This window comes from Amia ocellicauda, chromosome 4 (genome assembly GCF_036373705.1).
Source record: "Amia ocellicauda isolate fAmiCal2 chromosome 4, fAmiCal2.hap1, whole genome shotgun sequence".
Taxonomy (NCBI): domain Eukaryota; kingdom Metazoa; phylum Chordata; class Actinopteri; order Amiiformes; family Amiidae; genus Amia; species Amia ocellicauda.
This window is the reverse complement of record NC_089853.1, coordinates 29,422,687-29,435,257: the sequence shown is the minus strand read 5'-3', so window position 1 is coordinate 29,435,257 and position 12,571 is coordinate 29,422,687. Positions and strand designations below refer to the sequence as shown.

Below are 12,571 nucleotides of genomic sequence, written 5' to 3'. Positions count from 1 at the left end.
ATTACACAAATTGTACTTGCCTCAGCTTATTTCATAAACAACCCTTGTCTAAAAGTAAAAAGAAAATGTAGTCTTAGCCTTTTTTGCTTTTCCTTCATGTCCATTTGTGAGACTTCTTCCGTCAGTTGATACTATGCACCACCAGAGGAAGGCCAAAATGGTGACATCACCGCCTCCTGAAGCAGCACTTTGAGCGTTTTGTGTTCCTCTAACGGATTCTGCTTTTGCATGCAGACGTGGACCCAGAGTGTGAGGAGACGGAGGGTGCTTTGCAGGCCCAGACTCCCGTGACCACCAGCCCCTCTGCTTCCAGCACCACATCTTTCATGAGCAGCTCCCTGGAGGACACCACTACCGCCACCACCCCCGTCACCGACACAGAGACCGTCCCTGCCTCCGAGTCCCCTGGCGTCATGCCACTCAGTCTGCTCAGGTCAGATCCTCCTGCATTTTAAAGTGTAATTACGATAATACACTATCATTGCTCCAACCCTCAGAACGTTTTTACTGATTTATTATTCTCTCTAGTCCTACTGCGATTTAACAGTTTATTTTGCAGGTTTTTTTTTTATTATAAGTAAATAACTTACTTGATCATTTCTCCATACGTTTATTATTGCTCGAGCAGACAGATGTTCTCCAGCTACCCAACCACCACAGTGTTGCCCACTCGTCGCGCACAGACCCCACCTGTCTCGTCTCTTCCGACATCCCCTTCAGACGAGGTGGGAAGAAGACAGAGTTTGACTTCGCCTGACTCCCAACCAGCCAGACCAGCCAACCGCACTGGTACCATTTCCTCCACTCCTCCACTGTCTGGTCCTTTCAATGTTTTCTTTAGACAGTTGTACAAAATCATTCAGCTAGAGGCCATTCATACATAATGTAATACTTTACAACTCTTCATTCTTGATGAATCAGAAATGTGTTTCAGTTGTGATGTTTAACATTTTAAAAAGCAAGATATTTTTCTTATGCTAATTGATTTTAGTTAATTTCCCAGAATGTGTTTTTATATATGTATTCTTTACACAGTATTGGTGCATACTTATATTATTTAATAGAAAAGCTGGGGACATTTTCAATGCCTGTTTGTACTTGTCAGTATTACACACTTGAGTGCAGTGTTGGCATATGTGCCACACAGGGAGCTGCTAGTGAGACACTTTGGGTAAATGAAGTGCCTGTACATTTTCTTTGAAGTGACAGGGAGCATGTTCAGTTAATAGTAGTTAACAGACCCTGCTGTGTGGGTTTGTGCAACTGATCCTGATAATGGTTTGTTGTTCAATAGCCTTGTCAGACCCCAGCAGCAGGCTATCGACCTCACCTCCACCTCCTGCCATCGCTGTTCCTCTGCTGGAAATGGGATTTTCTCTCCGGCAGATTACAAAGGCAATGGAAGCTACAGGTATAATAAGATGTCTTAGATTCTCTCAGTATCCAGTTGTAATGATAGAGGGATCAAGCTGCCAAGTTACCAGTGAGCCTGTCCCCGAGCAAATTTAAAGGATTCTTCACGTGGGTGCCACCCACCAACCGGTTTGAGAGAATGACATTTGGCATATATTAAAGATGGTTAAGACTTGCTGAAATCCATCACCTATAAATGCAGATTCACATCTGCAAGCATCATACGCAGCGCAGTATGGTTGCAAAATCGATGTACAATTGTATCTTACAGTGACCAGTGGAAAATACATTGCAAGAAAAAATTCCTGCTGCATTTCTGTGGAACAGGTGTGGAGGAGATTTAAAAAATAAAATAAAAAAAAACTTTTTCAGGGTATTGGAAAGGGCCTTGTGAATTGTGCATTATGACAGTGAGGCCAACAGGTTTGCAATGGTGATGTGAGTCTTGTCAGGTGACAACGTGCTCCCCTGTGTGCCTTGTGTCCCAGGGGCACGCGGAGAGGCTGATGCCCAGAACATCACAGTGCTGGCCATGTGGATGATTGAGCACCCTGGCACTGAGGAGGAGGAGGAGTCCCAGTCCGGCGGGGGCACTGAGTCCTGCCCGGGGGCCACTGCCTCGGGGGGAGGGGGGAAGTCTAGAGATGCCAGCTACCTCCAGTCTCCGGGAGAGATCCCTGCTGCAGATGCCACAGAGATGGAAGAGGGTTTCAGTGAGAGGTTTGTTTTTCTTATGGATCTGTTCTTCGGGGACTTACCAATGACACCAGTGTTTTTATCAGTAGTCTAATTAGAGAACTTGTCACTGGTTCTGGGATAGTGCAAGCACTCTGGTTGTCTTTCTCAGATTCAAATGCATATCTTAATGTATTGCAGCCCAGAAGGCCTTGACCACGGCGAGAGTGCATCTGCTTCCAGTGGCCCGGCCCCCAGGGGCCGCTCCACTGTCACCAGGAAACACAGGTTTGATCTGGCAGCACGGACACTGCTGGCTCGGGCTGGTAAGTTTCCAGTTTCTAAAAAAAAAAAAAACTATTTCTTTATTTTTCTCTAGCGCTCTGTCTACATGAAGTCCATTACGTCTCACAAACTGACACTAGTTTGATTTGTTTTTAGTCACAGGGAATTGAACATGCACGATTTACTGAGTTTGTGTTAATGTCTTGATAAAGGTCATGCTGAATTTACTGAGGGACAAATAATGTTCAATGCATTTGAAAACATCCATGTAATTTAAATATTCTCAGTATAAATGTTTCTAATTATTTAAACCCAAGAGGACCTATCCACTACTTTTGAGGGATTTACTAAATTCATAAATTCATGTTTACATGAGAAAAGAGAAATTAACATTTTGAGAATTCATTGTGAAAGCATGTCTTTATTTGTGTTAATGTATCGCTGCAATGGCATCCTAATTGCTTTTTCTGCTTGTTGCACTAAATTACATCTTCTTGAAATTGAAATAGACTTGATTGACCTCTAATGTATTTAGCCACACTATTTAAACTGAAACACCTAACCAAAATGAGCAGTAACTACCTGGGGCTTTGTCTTTCAGACTCAGATTGAGAACGCTGCCTTGTTCTCTCCCACCTAGCAGAAATGTTTTAAATGGAACAAACCCCTGTGCTTTGCCTTGCAGCCGGGCTCTACCGCTCAGTGCAGGCCCACAGGAATCAGAGCCGGCGAGAGGGCAGCTCTCTGCAGCAGGACCCGGGGGCGCTGTACGACTTCAACCTGGACGAAGAGTTGGAAATTGACCTTGATGATGAGGCCATGGAGGCCATGTTTGGCCAGGACTTGGCCAGCGACACTGACATTCTGGGAATGTGGATCCCGGAGGTACTGGATTGGCCAACATGGGTGTGTGTGACTGCAGCGGGGGCTGCTTTCGCTTCCTTTTCACTCTGCTGCTACCTTAGTCTTCTGCCCAGGGACTAGAACCTGATGCGTTTTCTGCTCTTGCTTGGCACTGTTCTTCTCATCACTTATGGGGCAGTGGATAACTGACACTTAACTCGCATGCATAAACAGAGCTGTGATATCTAATGATTTTTTAAAAGCAGCCTAGATTCTTTTTTTTGTGCTTACTTGCTTTGCTTCAAACAATATAGTCCTAATGGGACAGGATTTCCTGAGGGCTTATGCGCTTGGGGTGAGTTTGACGTGATTTAATATAAATGAGACCAATCTGAAGAGGTTCGGTATTCTTCTTGTGAGTCGTTATTAACTGATTCATTCCAAAACGTAAGATACAATTCAAGCAGCTATGAAATATAAAGTCTTGGCCGTGTGTTGTAGCATGTCTGTGAGACGGAGGATCGGGACGAGGTGGTGATCTGCGAGCTGTGCGAGTCCAGCGTGGCCAACTTCAACCAGCACATGAAAAAGAACCACGCAGGCTGCGGGCGCAGTGCCAACCGCCAGGGCTATCGCAGCAACGGCTCCTATGTGGACGGCTGGTTCGGTGGGGAATGCGGCAGCGGCAACCCTTACTACCTGCTCTGTGGCAGCTGCAGAGAGAAATATCTCTCCCTTAAAAGCAAAGCCAAGGTGCCAGTCCTGGAAAGGTTGGTATAGTTTAATGTACACATTTCTAATGATACCTGTAGCCTAACTCTGAAGAAATGTACTCTGTGAAGAACATGTTTGAGAAGAACAGTCTGTGCTGCCTTTTAAAAGGGATAAAATCTCCTTTTTTTGTAGATTTTCTTAAGTGTGCGCCTAAAGCCGTGAATATGCTTTATGGAATTATTTATTTTCTTTCATGTTTAGATACAAAGGACAAGCTCCAGATCTCCTTGGGAAGCAGGACAGTGTGTATGAAGGTATGATTGTAATTAGACTCTTAGGATGGCCGTTTTACCTTATGTAAATTAAAGTTTCTGTAAGTATATACACCGATCAGCCATAACATTATGAGCACTGACAGGTGAAGTGAATAACACTGATAATCTCGTTATCATGGCACCTGTCAGTGGGTGGGATATATTAGGCAGCAAGTGAACATTTTGTCCTCAAAGTTGATGTGTTGGAAGCAGGAAAAATGGGCAAGCGTAAGGATCTGAGCGACTTTGACAAGGGCCAAATTGTGATGGCTAGACGACTGGGTCAGAGCATCTCCAAAACTGCAGCTCTGTGGGGTGTTCCCGGTCTGCAGTGGTCAGTACCTATCAAAAGTGGTCCAAGGAAGGAAAAGCAGTGAACCGGCGACAGGCTCATTGATGCACGTGGGGAGCAAAGGCTGGCCCGTGTGGTCCAATCCAACAGACGAGCTACTGTAGCTCAGATTGCTGAAAAAGTTAATGCTGGTTCTGATAGAAAGGTTTCAGAACACACAGTGCATAGCAGTTTGTTGCGTATGGGGCTGCATAGCCGCAGACCAGTCAGGGTGCCCATGCTGACCCCTGTCCACTGCCGAAAGCGCCTACAATGGGCATGTGAGCATCAGAACTGGACCACGGAGCAATGGAGGAAGGTGTCCTTGTCTGATGCATCACGAGTTCAGGGTGTTGACTTGGCCTCCAAATTCCCCAGATCTCAATCCAATCGAGCATCTGTGCTGGGATGTGGGATGTGCTGGACAAACAAGTCCGATCCATGGAGGCCCCACCTCGCAACTTACAGGATTTAAAGGATCTGTTGCTAACGTCTTGGTGCCAGATACCACAGCACACCTTCAGAGGTCTAGTGGAGTCCAAGCCTCGACGGGTCAGGGCTGTTTTGGCGGCAAAAGGGGGACCTACACAATATTAGGCAGGTGGTTGTAATGTTATGGTTGATTGGTGTATTATTTATCCATTATATATTATATATTAGTATATATTTATTCACTTTATAAAGATACTTTGCAAATTATTAGGAATGCAACAGATAAATGTTTCATGTCCCCATATAATGGCATTTATAATGTCTCTGCAGGTTTTCAATAATAGAAAACAGATGTTTCGATTAGCATAAACCTATTTGTCCCTTTGTGACTGGAAGTGGTACTGTATTATATTGTATGCAGTTCATAACAGTGACCCACAACAGGTGAATGTGGCAGCTGAAGTGTGACCAAAATAGTGGTTGCCTGTTCAGCAAGAACTTTGATTGTGACGTTGGGTACTGTGCTTGTTCTGGCAGAAGACTGGGACATGCTGGATGTAGATGAGGATGAGAAGCTGACAGGGGAGGAGGAGTTTGAGCTTCTGGCCGGACCACTAGGCCTCAGCGAGCGCAGGGTGGTCCCGGAGGCAGTCCAGTTTCCCGACAGTGACCCCCTGGGGGCCTCTGTTGCCATGGTCACAGCCACCAACAGCATGGAGGAGACCCTTCTTCAGATAGGTATGTGAACACCTGGACACTGAACTCTGACTGTGACTCCAGACTTCAGCAAGAGAAAGTAAAAGCTCCCTTGTTGTGTTGGTGCAGGCTGCCACGGCTCGGTGGAGAAGAGTTCCTCGGGCAGAGTCACACTGGGAGAGCAAGCAGCCGCCCTGCTGAACCCTCATGACAGAGTGATGGCCCTGAGGAGAGTCACGGCGGCCGCACAGGTCTTGCTGGCCAGAACAATGGTCATGAGAGCCCTCTCGCTGCTCTCAGTCAGGTGAGGCTGGCGGGCCACGCGCACGGCACAGAGACTAATGATAAAGCTCAAGGAAATGCTTGATATTAACCATTAGTAACCTGTAACTTTCTTTTTAAAACTCATGTTTTCTGTGTTTTTTGAGGATATATGCCCAAACTTTTTTTTTTTTTTTTTTTTTTTTTATAATGTGTTATTTACTTCCTCTTCTCAGTGGGTCCAGCTGCAGTCTTGCAGCAGGGCTGGAGTCCCTGGGTCTCACTGACATTCGGACGTTGGTGCGTCTGATGTGTCTGGCTGCTGCGGGCCGAGCAGGCCTGTCCACCAGCCCCACTGGCTCCTCTGGCTCTGTAGAGCGCCCAAGGGGAGCCACGAAGGCCAGCAAGCCCATCTCCTGCCTGGCCTACCTCAGCACGGCGGTGGGCTGCCTGGCCTCCAACAGTCCCAATGCTGCCAAGTTACTGGTCCAGCTCTGCACACAGGTGAGCTGCTGCAACTTCAGCCATTTTTCTGTTTTACTTGCTGTACAACATTTACTGTTCAAATAGGACTACAATTATTAATGCCTAGATATATTCATTTGTTTATTAGATTATCAAGAAGTACAGGTTCCTATTACTGTATTTATACATAGGTATCTCTTAACTGTGATGTTAAGCCATTTATTTGTGTGTTTTTTGTGCAGGTCAGTTTATTTATGTGGTCTTCTTTATATTTTCAGAATTTAATTTCAGCTGCAACAGGCATGAATCTAACCACAGTGGATGATCCTATTCAGAGGAAATTTCTTCCCAGTTTCCTCAGAGGAGTTGCTGAAGAAAATAAACTAGTGACTTCTCCTAACTTTGTAGTCACTCAGGCACTAGTGGCTTTGCTGGCAGATAAAGGAGCCAAACTCAGACCCAACTATGACAAGACTGATATCGAGAAGAGAGGTTTGTTTTCCTTCCCTTACTTAACCCTTATCAGAGACACCCAGATGCAAACACACCCACATAGGAATCATATTTTATTAATTTTGAATATTAAAAAAAAAAGTGTTGTATCATTTAAGTGGCTGTGTTTTACAGTTGGATGCCCACAGGAATGGATATTTTGATTATAGTTGGGGTGTGTTTGCATCCATATGTCCTGATGAGGGTTAAAATGGTCAGATGTTTTGCTTTTTATATCCTGATCTTAACTAATGGCTGTTATTGTCCACTGGTTTCCATGGTATTTTGTGCTTTCTCATCCATTTGCTTTTTCTAATGTTTAAAGTTCTTCCAATGAACCCGCTTTGCTCTTGTATTCATCCGAAAAATCAGATGTCTGAAATTGGCTGTAAATATCAATAACCAATTTTTCTCAAAAGTACAGAATTCCTGCTGAAAAAAATATTTTGATTTGGACTGTGGATTGATTTTTGCCCCCCCTTTTTAATGAATGAGCTCTGCTCCTGAATGTGACCAACGTCATGCAAAAGGCAGGTTAACTGTTAGCTAGCTTACTGTAAGAGGTTTTGTCCTCAGTTGCTTTGTACGGCATCATCTTTTTTTGTTTATTGATTCAAGAATGTTTTTTTTGGTGTTTATTTATTATTACTGTTGTTTTGTTTTTTGTTTTTTCTGTCACAGCACTCACCTGGGCACCATGTCACTGTTTTGTTTAAGCAGGTTTTATTGCGCATTTGTATGCCCATCCTTCATATAATCCTTCTGCTGTAGGCCCTCTGGAATTGGCGAATGCGCTGGCAGCCTGCTGCCTCTCGTCCCGGCTGTCTTCACAGCACAGACAGTGGGCCGCTCAGCAGCTCGTGCGCACTCTAGCCGCGCATGACCGCGATAACCAGAGTCGGCCACAGACATTCGCAGACATGGCTGGAGATCTGCGCAAATGCTCTTTCATCAAGCTTGAAGCTCATCAAAGTAGGGTATGTGAAAGCAGCTGCTAGCTGTTTCCATTTATTTATTTATTTTAAATTTATGCAGGATCCCATGAGTTACGGTCTAGCAGCACAGGGTTTCAGTACATAATGTAAATGTTTGTTTGTTTTGTTTTTGACTTTCTGAACCTCTGAAGTTTTGTTGTGTGTGTACATTGTCTTGATCACAGCTTGATAACTTGTCAACTGGGATGGAATACTTAACTGCTGATGAATTAATTACAATTTAGAAAGATTTGGCAAAACCACTGTCTCTGCACAGGGGAATTCAGGCTGCTAAACTTGCCTGCTGTTTCAGTTTACAGGTCACAGCCTAATGCTGATAGCAGAGACAGTGATTTGCTCACTACAGCTTTTCAGTACTGACAACTCAGCATTAATGAACTCCAGTATCCCGAAGCAGAGTTCCCAAGATATCGGTGACAGACAGGTGGATTTTATTCCTTCCATCTGCCATGTCCCTTAATGTAACCATGTCTGCAGGTGGATGCTTTTTCTGTGCATCCCTCCCAGTCTTCAGCAGGATAGTGTCCTTAACGTGACCTTCAACTAGAAAAGGGGAAAAAAAAGAAAAAAATGCTGCTTTAGTTTAGTTCCACTGTAATCTTTTCTCGGGCGATTTATTTGCATTACAAAACTTTGCGATTAGAAAATAAGTCACGTTCTTTATTTAAAAGTAGAAATGTAATAAAAGCTGATTTGTCATGAGTATTCAAATGTGAAGGGCAGCAGTATTTAGGAAGGATTGAGGAATAATCCATATTTCATCAGGTTATCCAATGTAATTCAGATTGACATTTCTGGCAGGTAATAACATGTGGATGGTGCAATAAGAAAGGTCTGCTGGCGACCAGTGGCAATGATGGGACTGTCAGGGTGTGGAATGTCACGAAGAACCAGTACACCCTGCAGCAGACCTGCATCTTCAACAAGACGTGAGCAGTCCTCTCTCTCTCTGAAAATGCTTGTGTTCTCATCTGTGTTCTATAGTCTGTGCATTACTTGTTCACTGCACTTTGTAACCACTCCTGTCAGGTCACAGTTTTCATAATAATGCCAACATTATAGAAGGTTTTAAATGTTTGTCATCTCTATGGCAGCCTTGAGGCAACATGTTTAACCTTAGTTTTACTTTTCTTTTTTTAAATTTGTGTGTGTGTGTGTGTGTGTGTGTATATATATCTATATCTATAGATATATATATATATATATATATATCTTTTTTTTTTTTATTATTATGGCCTAATAGTGCTATACCTGCTAATCAAACTGGAAACCTCAGAGTAATTTTATCATTTCTTCATGGTCTCCATCTCAAAGCACCTGTGTATTCCTTTGTTCTGCCAGGGACAGCACTTCAGATGAAAACCTGTCCAACATTGGCTCTCCCAGCGACCCCAGTCTGTCTCCTGTGTCCTGGAGCGTCAGTGGAAAGTACCTGGCAGCTGCCATGGAGAAAATGGTTAACATTTGGCAAGTCAATGGTAAGACAGAGCTGAAGTAAAGAGTATAAAGGAATTACAGTACAACTTAAACCAAATTTTCATCTGTGTCAATTCCACATTGTGCCTGATGTTCTATCAATGATCATCTACAATAGAGTTTTTCTACAGATAGAAAAACTGGCTTGCACTGTTAGCAACCAGCTTTTTAATGGAAAATGTTTAATCTTCTCTGACCCTCATTTTTATTGCCTTCAGTTTAAGTTCCCAAGCCTTTAGAGCTTTGAACAACATCTGTACTCGGCTGAATGACGCCTGCTGAAATGAATTTAAGCAGTGGCATATGATGGCGTGTGATTCAGGGCTGCTGTCTTCTGTCTGTGGCAGGAGGTAAAGGTCTCCTGGATATCCAACCTCACTGGGTTTCCGCTCTGGCCTGGCCCGAGGAGGGTCCTGTGTCCATGTGGGCCGGGGACACTCTGGAGGTGCTGCTGGTGGGGCGCATGGACGGCTCTCTGGGCTTGATTGAAGTGGTGGACGCCTCTACGATGCAGAGAATAGAGCTGGAGCACTGTTACAGGAAAGATGGCAAGTGTGCATGTAGCTCCTTAATCTCCTCCCTGCAAGGCCTGATTTCCCAAACCCATTCCTCGGCACACTTTGCGTCTCCTCATCTTCTGTCGCAGCCGAGTTCTTAATTACGCCTAACTGATCCTTTAATTGAACTATTTGCTTTTGCTCTCCACACACTGCTGATGGTAAAATCCACAACTTAAGTGGATTACACTGCTGTACTGAGTTTCTCCTTTGTCAGAAAAATCTCTTGGGGGCCCTAAAGTAGAGGGAATAAATGTACTTGTTTGATAATGACATGCAGCAGTACAGTAAGGCATTAAAAACCCTTTTCCGAGTTAATAGGAATGCCTCCTCTTTTTACAAGAAGGAATGGGGATATGTTTCAAGGGCTTTTGTAATGATAATGTTCGTCTCTCAGGTTAGTGCCGTAAACTATTAATGTTTGATTCATAATAGATAAAGCTTGCACCTGTTTGTGATGCTGAAGCTCTTTGTTCTCGATGTAGTGGCTGTTATGCACATTGCTTGGTACAGTGAAGATCAGCCCTTTGCAGTTGGATATGCTGATGGAAAGCTATTAATCGGAACAAAAGAACCACTCGAGAAAGGAGCCATTGTCATCATTGACGCCCATAAGGTAAGATCTGTGGTAAATCAAGTGGTATCATATCAATTACTTTCCAAACCGTAGCTTAATTTTCCCAAGCAGCAGTCTGCCGATGCAAAGATACCCAAATCAAACTTTCTTTATATAGTGTCTGCCTTTTATAAATATGTACCTCTAACATAATGGTTGACTTAACGTGCTGATGTTTGTGGATATAGGAGTCGATCACATCCATGAAGTGGGACCCAGCAGGGCAGATCCTCATGACCTGCGCCAAAGAGGAGATGGTGAAACTGTGGGCCTGTGGTGGAGGGAGCTGGCGCTGCCTACACGCACTCTCTCACCCCGCGCTCGTGAACGGCGTGGCCTGGTGCAGCCTGCCAGGACTGAGCCCCAAGCCATGTAACATGCTCGCTACGTACGTACTTGTACTTCACACTGGATACCGCATAGCAATTCATTTTTTATTTTGTGGAGCATCTCTTCATTGTCATCTCCATCTCCATATACCTTTTATAATGTGGCACAGTGAAAGAGCAGTAGAAAAGTACAAATCAAGAGAAGAGAATATATATGTATGTGTGTGGTTGTGTGTAGGATTTATTTAAGTAATCTTAAATATCTATCCCCTTCATATAATACTTTGTTAGAAATATTTTTTTGTTCTATAATTAAAAGGTCACTTTTTTTGTGGGTTTCAGATGTTGCCAGAACGGCCTGGTGTGTGTCTGGACTGTTCCTCAGGACGTCTCTAACTTTCCTGAATCGAGTTCAAGCACTTCTGATGGATGGTGGGAAATTGAAATGAAAGCAAAATTAAAGGTGTGGACCAAAACCAGAAACATAGCATGTCCATGGCAGTGTTTTCTAGGCTTATAAACTGGGTGTTGAAAAATAAAGGGGTTGGCCTGTATCGCTCACAATCCTTTCTTCTGAACAGGACTGTTACAGACGACTGGATGGTGCAGTATGTGTGTTCCAGCTGAAGGGCCACATCACACCGGTGAGGACCGTGGCCTTCAGTCCTGACGGCCTGGCTCTGGTGTCTGGAGGTGTAGGAGGACTCATGAACATCTGGTCTCTAAGGGTGAGGCTACACAGAGGCTTTTCCTATTACTGGAAAGGCTGTGAGAACACATGCATAATCAACATGTGCTTATAGTTATTCATTTCCAAAGAGAGACCAACAGATGGAGGGATTTGGGGGTGGGGTGGGGGGTAGTGGTGGCTTCAGGTAAGGGCCATGGAGTCTTTCCATGGACCTTTCTATTCCCAATGTCTAGTGCGGGACCATGTCTGGATGGGCAACTTTAAGGGAGGAGGTTGATTGAAATGGCCAGTATTACAGCTGATGTAATTTGATGAAGTAACTTTTCTGTGACATGTAGGATGGGTCCGTGCTGCAGACTGTGGTGACGGGCTCTGGTGCTATTCAGAACATAGTCTGGATCCCTGATGTGGGTGTAGCGGCTTGTTCTAACAGGTCAAAGGTAAAGGTTTATTGCATTCTGTGATTCAAACATATGTACTGTTAGACCAATTTGCCTAATGCTTAAAAAAACAAAATGCAGTGAACTAATAATACTGAGGATTACATTCCAGTCAAAAACAAAATACTGCTGACAAGTTATCATTAAAAGTACATGATCCATTACTACAATGTACCAGTACTTAGTTTGTGGGAGGATTTGGTGGTTAAATTCAAAATTTATTTTTCTTTAGGATGTACTGGTTGTGAACTGCCCTGCAGAGTTCATCACCAACAACCACGTTCTGGCAACGTGTAGGACAGCTCTGAAGAAGCAGGGGGTTGTGGGATTGAACATGGCGCCCTGCATGAGGGCCTTTCTAGAGCGCCTGCCAGTGATGTTACAGGAGCAGTATGCATATGAGAAGGTACCAGGAGACAAAACAATGATCACATTTCAAGAGTTTGTCAATTCATTCCCCCCACTAATTTTCCTCTCCTTTGATAAAGAGCTTGTAGTGAATTAGATATAATGATGCCCATTCCTTTAGATTAGTATAACTCCATG

The 12,571-nt window shown here is 44.0% G+C and overlaps 1 protein-coding gene across 6 annotated transcripts in view; it reads left to right on the top strand.

Moving 5' to 3' along the window:
- herc1 (HECT and RLD domain containing E3 ubiquitin protein ligase family member 1) overlaps positions 1-12,571 on the top strand; it is a 70,096-nt gene that overhangs the window by 40,723 nt on the left and 16,802 nt on the right. For 5 of the 6 annotated variants that reach the window (XM_066701797.1, XM_066701796.1, XM_066701794.1 and 2 more), the window contains exons 39-60: positions 235-433; positions 629-789; positions 1,295-1,411; positions 1,902-2,133; positions 2,290-2,414; positions 3,059-3,279; positions 3,718-3,986; positions 4,192-4,244; positions 5,545-5,745; positions 5,833-6,007; positions 6,201-6,468; positions 6,708-6,921; positions 7,693-7,898; positions 8,718-8,845; positions 9,258-9,394; positions 9,740-9,940; positions 10,435-10,565; positions 10,754-10,953; positions 11,237-11,357; positions 11,476-11,622; positions 11,924-12,025; positions 12,258-12,431. In XM_066701797.1, the coding sequence (XP_066557894.1) occupies positions 235-433; positions 629-789; positions 1,295-1,411; positions 1,902-2,133; positions 2,290-2,414; positions 3,059-3,279; positions 3,718-3,986; positions 4,192-4,244; positions 5,545-5,745; positions 5,833-6,007; positions 6,201-6,468; positions 6,708-6,921; positions 7,693-7,898; positions 8,718-8,845; positions 9,258-9,394; positions 9,740-9,940; positions 10,435-10,565; positions 10,754-10,953; positions 11,237-11,357; positions 11,476-11,622; positions 11,924-12,025; positions 12,258-12,431 (3,782 nt within the window). The remainder of the gene's footprint in view (positions 1-234; positions 434-628; positions 790-1,294; positions 1,412-1,901; positions 2,134-2,289; positions 2,415-3,058; positions 3,280-3,717; positions 3,987-4,191; positions 4,245-5,544; positions 5,746-5,832; positions 6,008-6,200; positions 6,469-6,707; positions 6,922-7,692; positions 7,899-8,717; positions 8,846-9,257; positions 9,395-9,739; positions 9,941-10,434; positions 10,566-10,753; positions 10,954-11,236; positions 11,358-11,475; positions 11,623-11,923; positions 12,026-12,257; positions 12,432-12,571) is intronic. The other variant, XM_066701795.1, reaches the window with a different exon arrangement.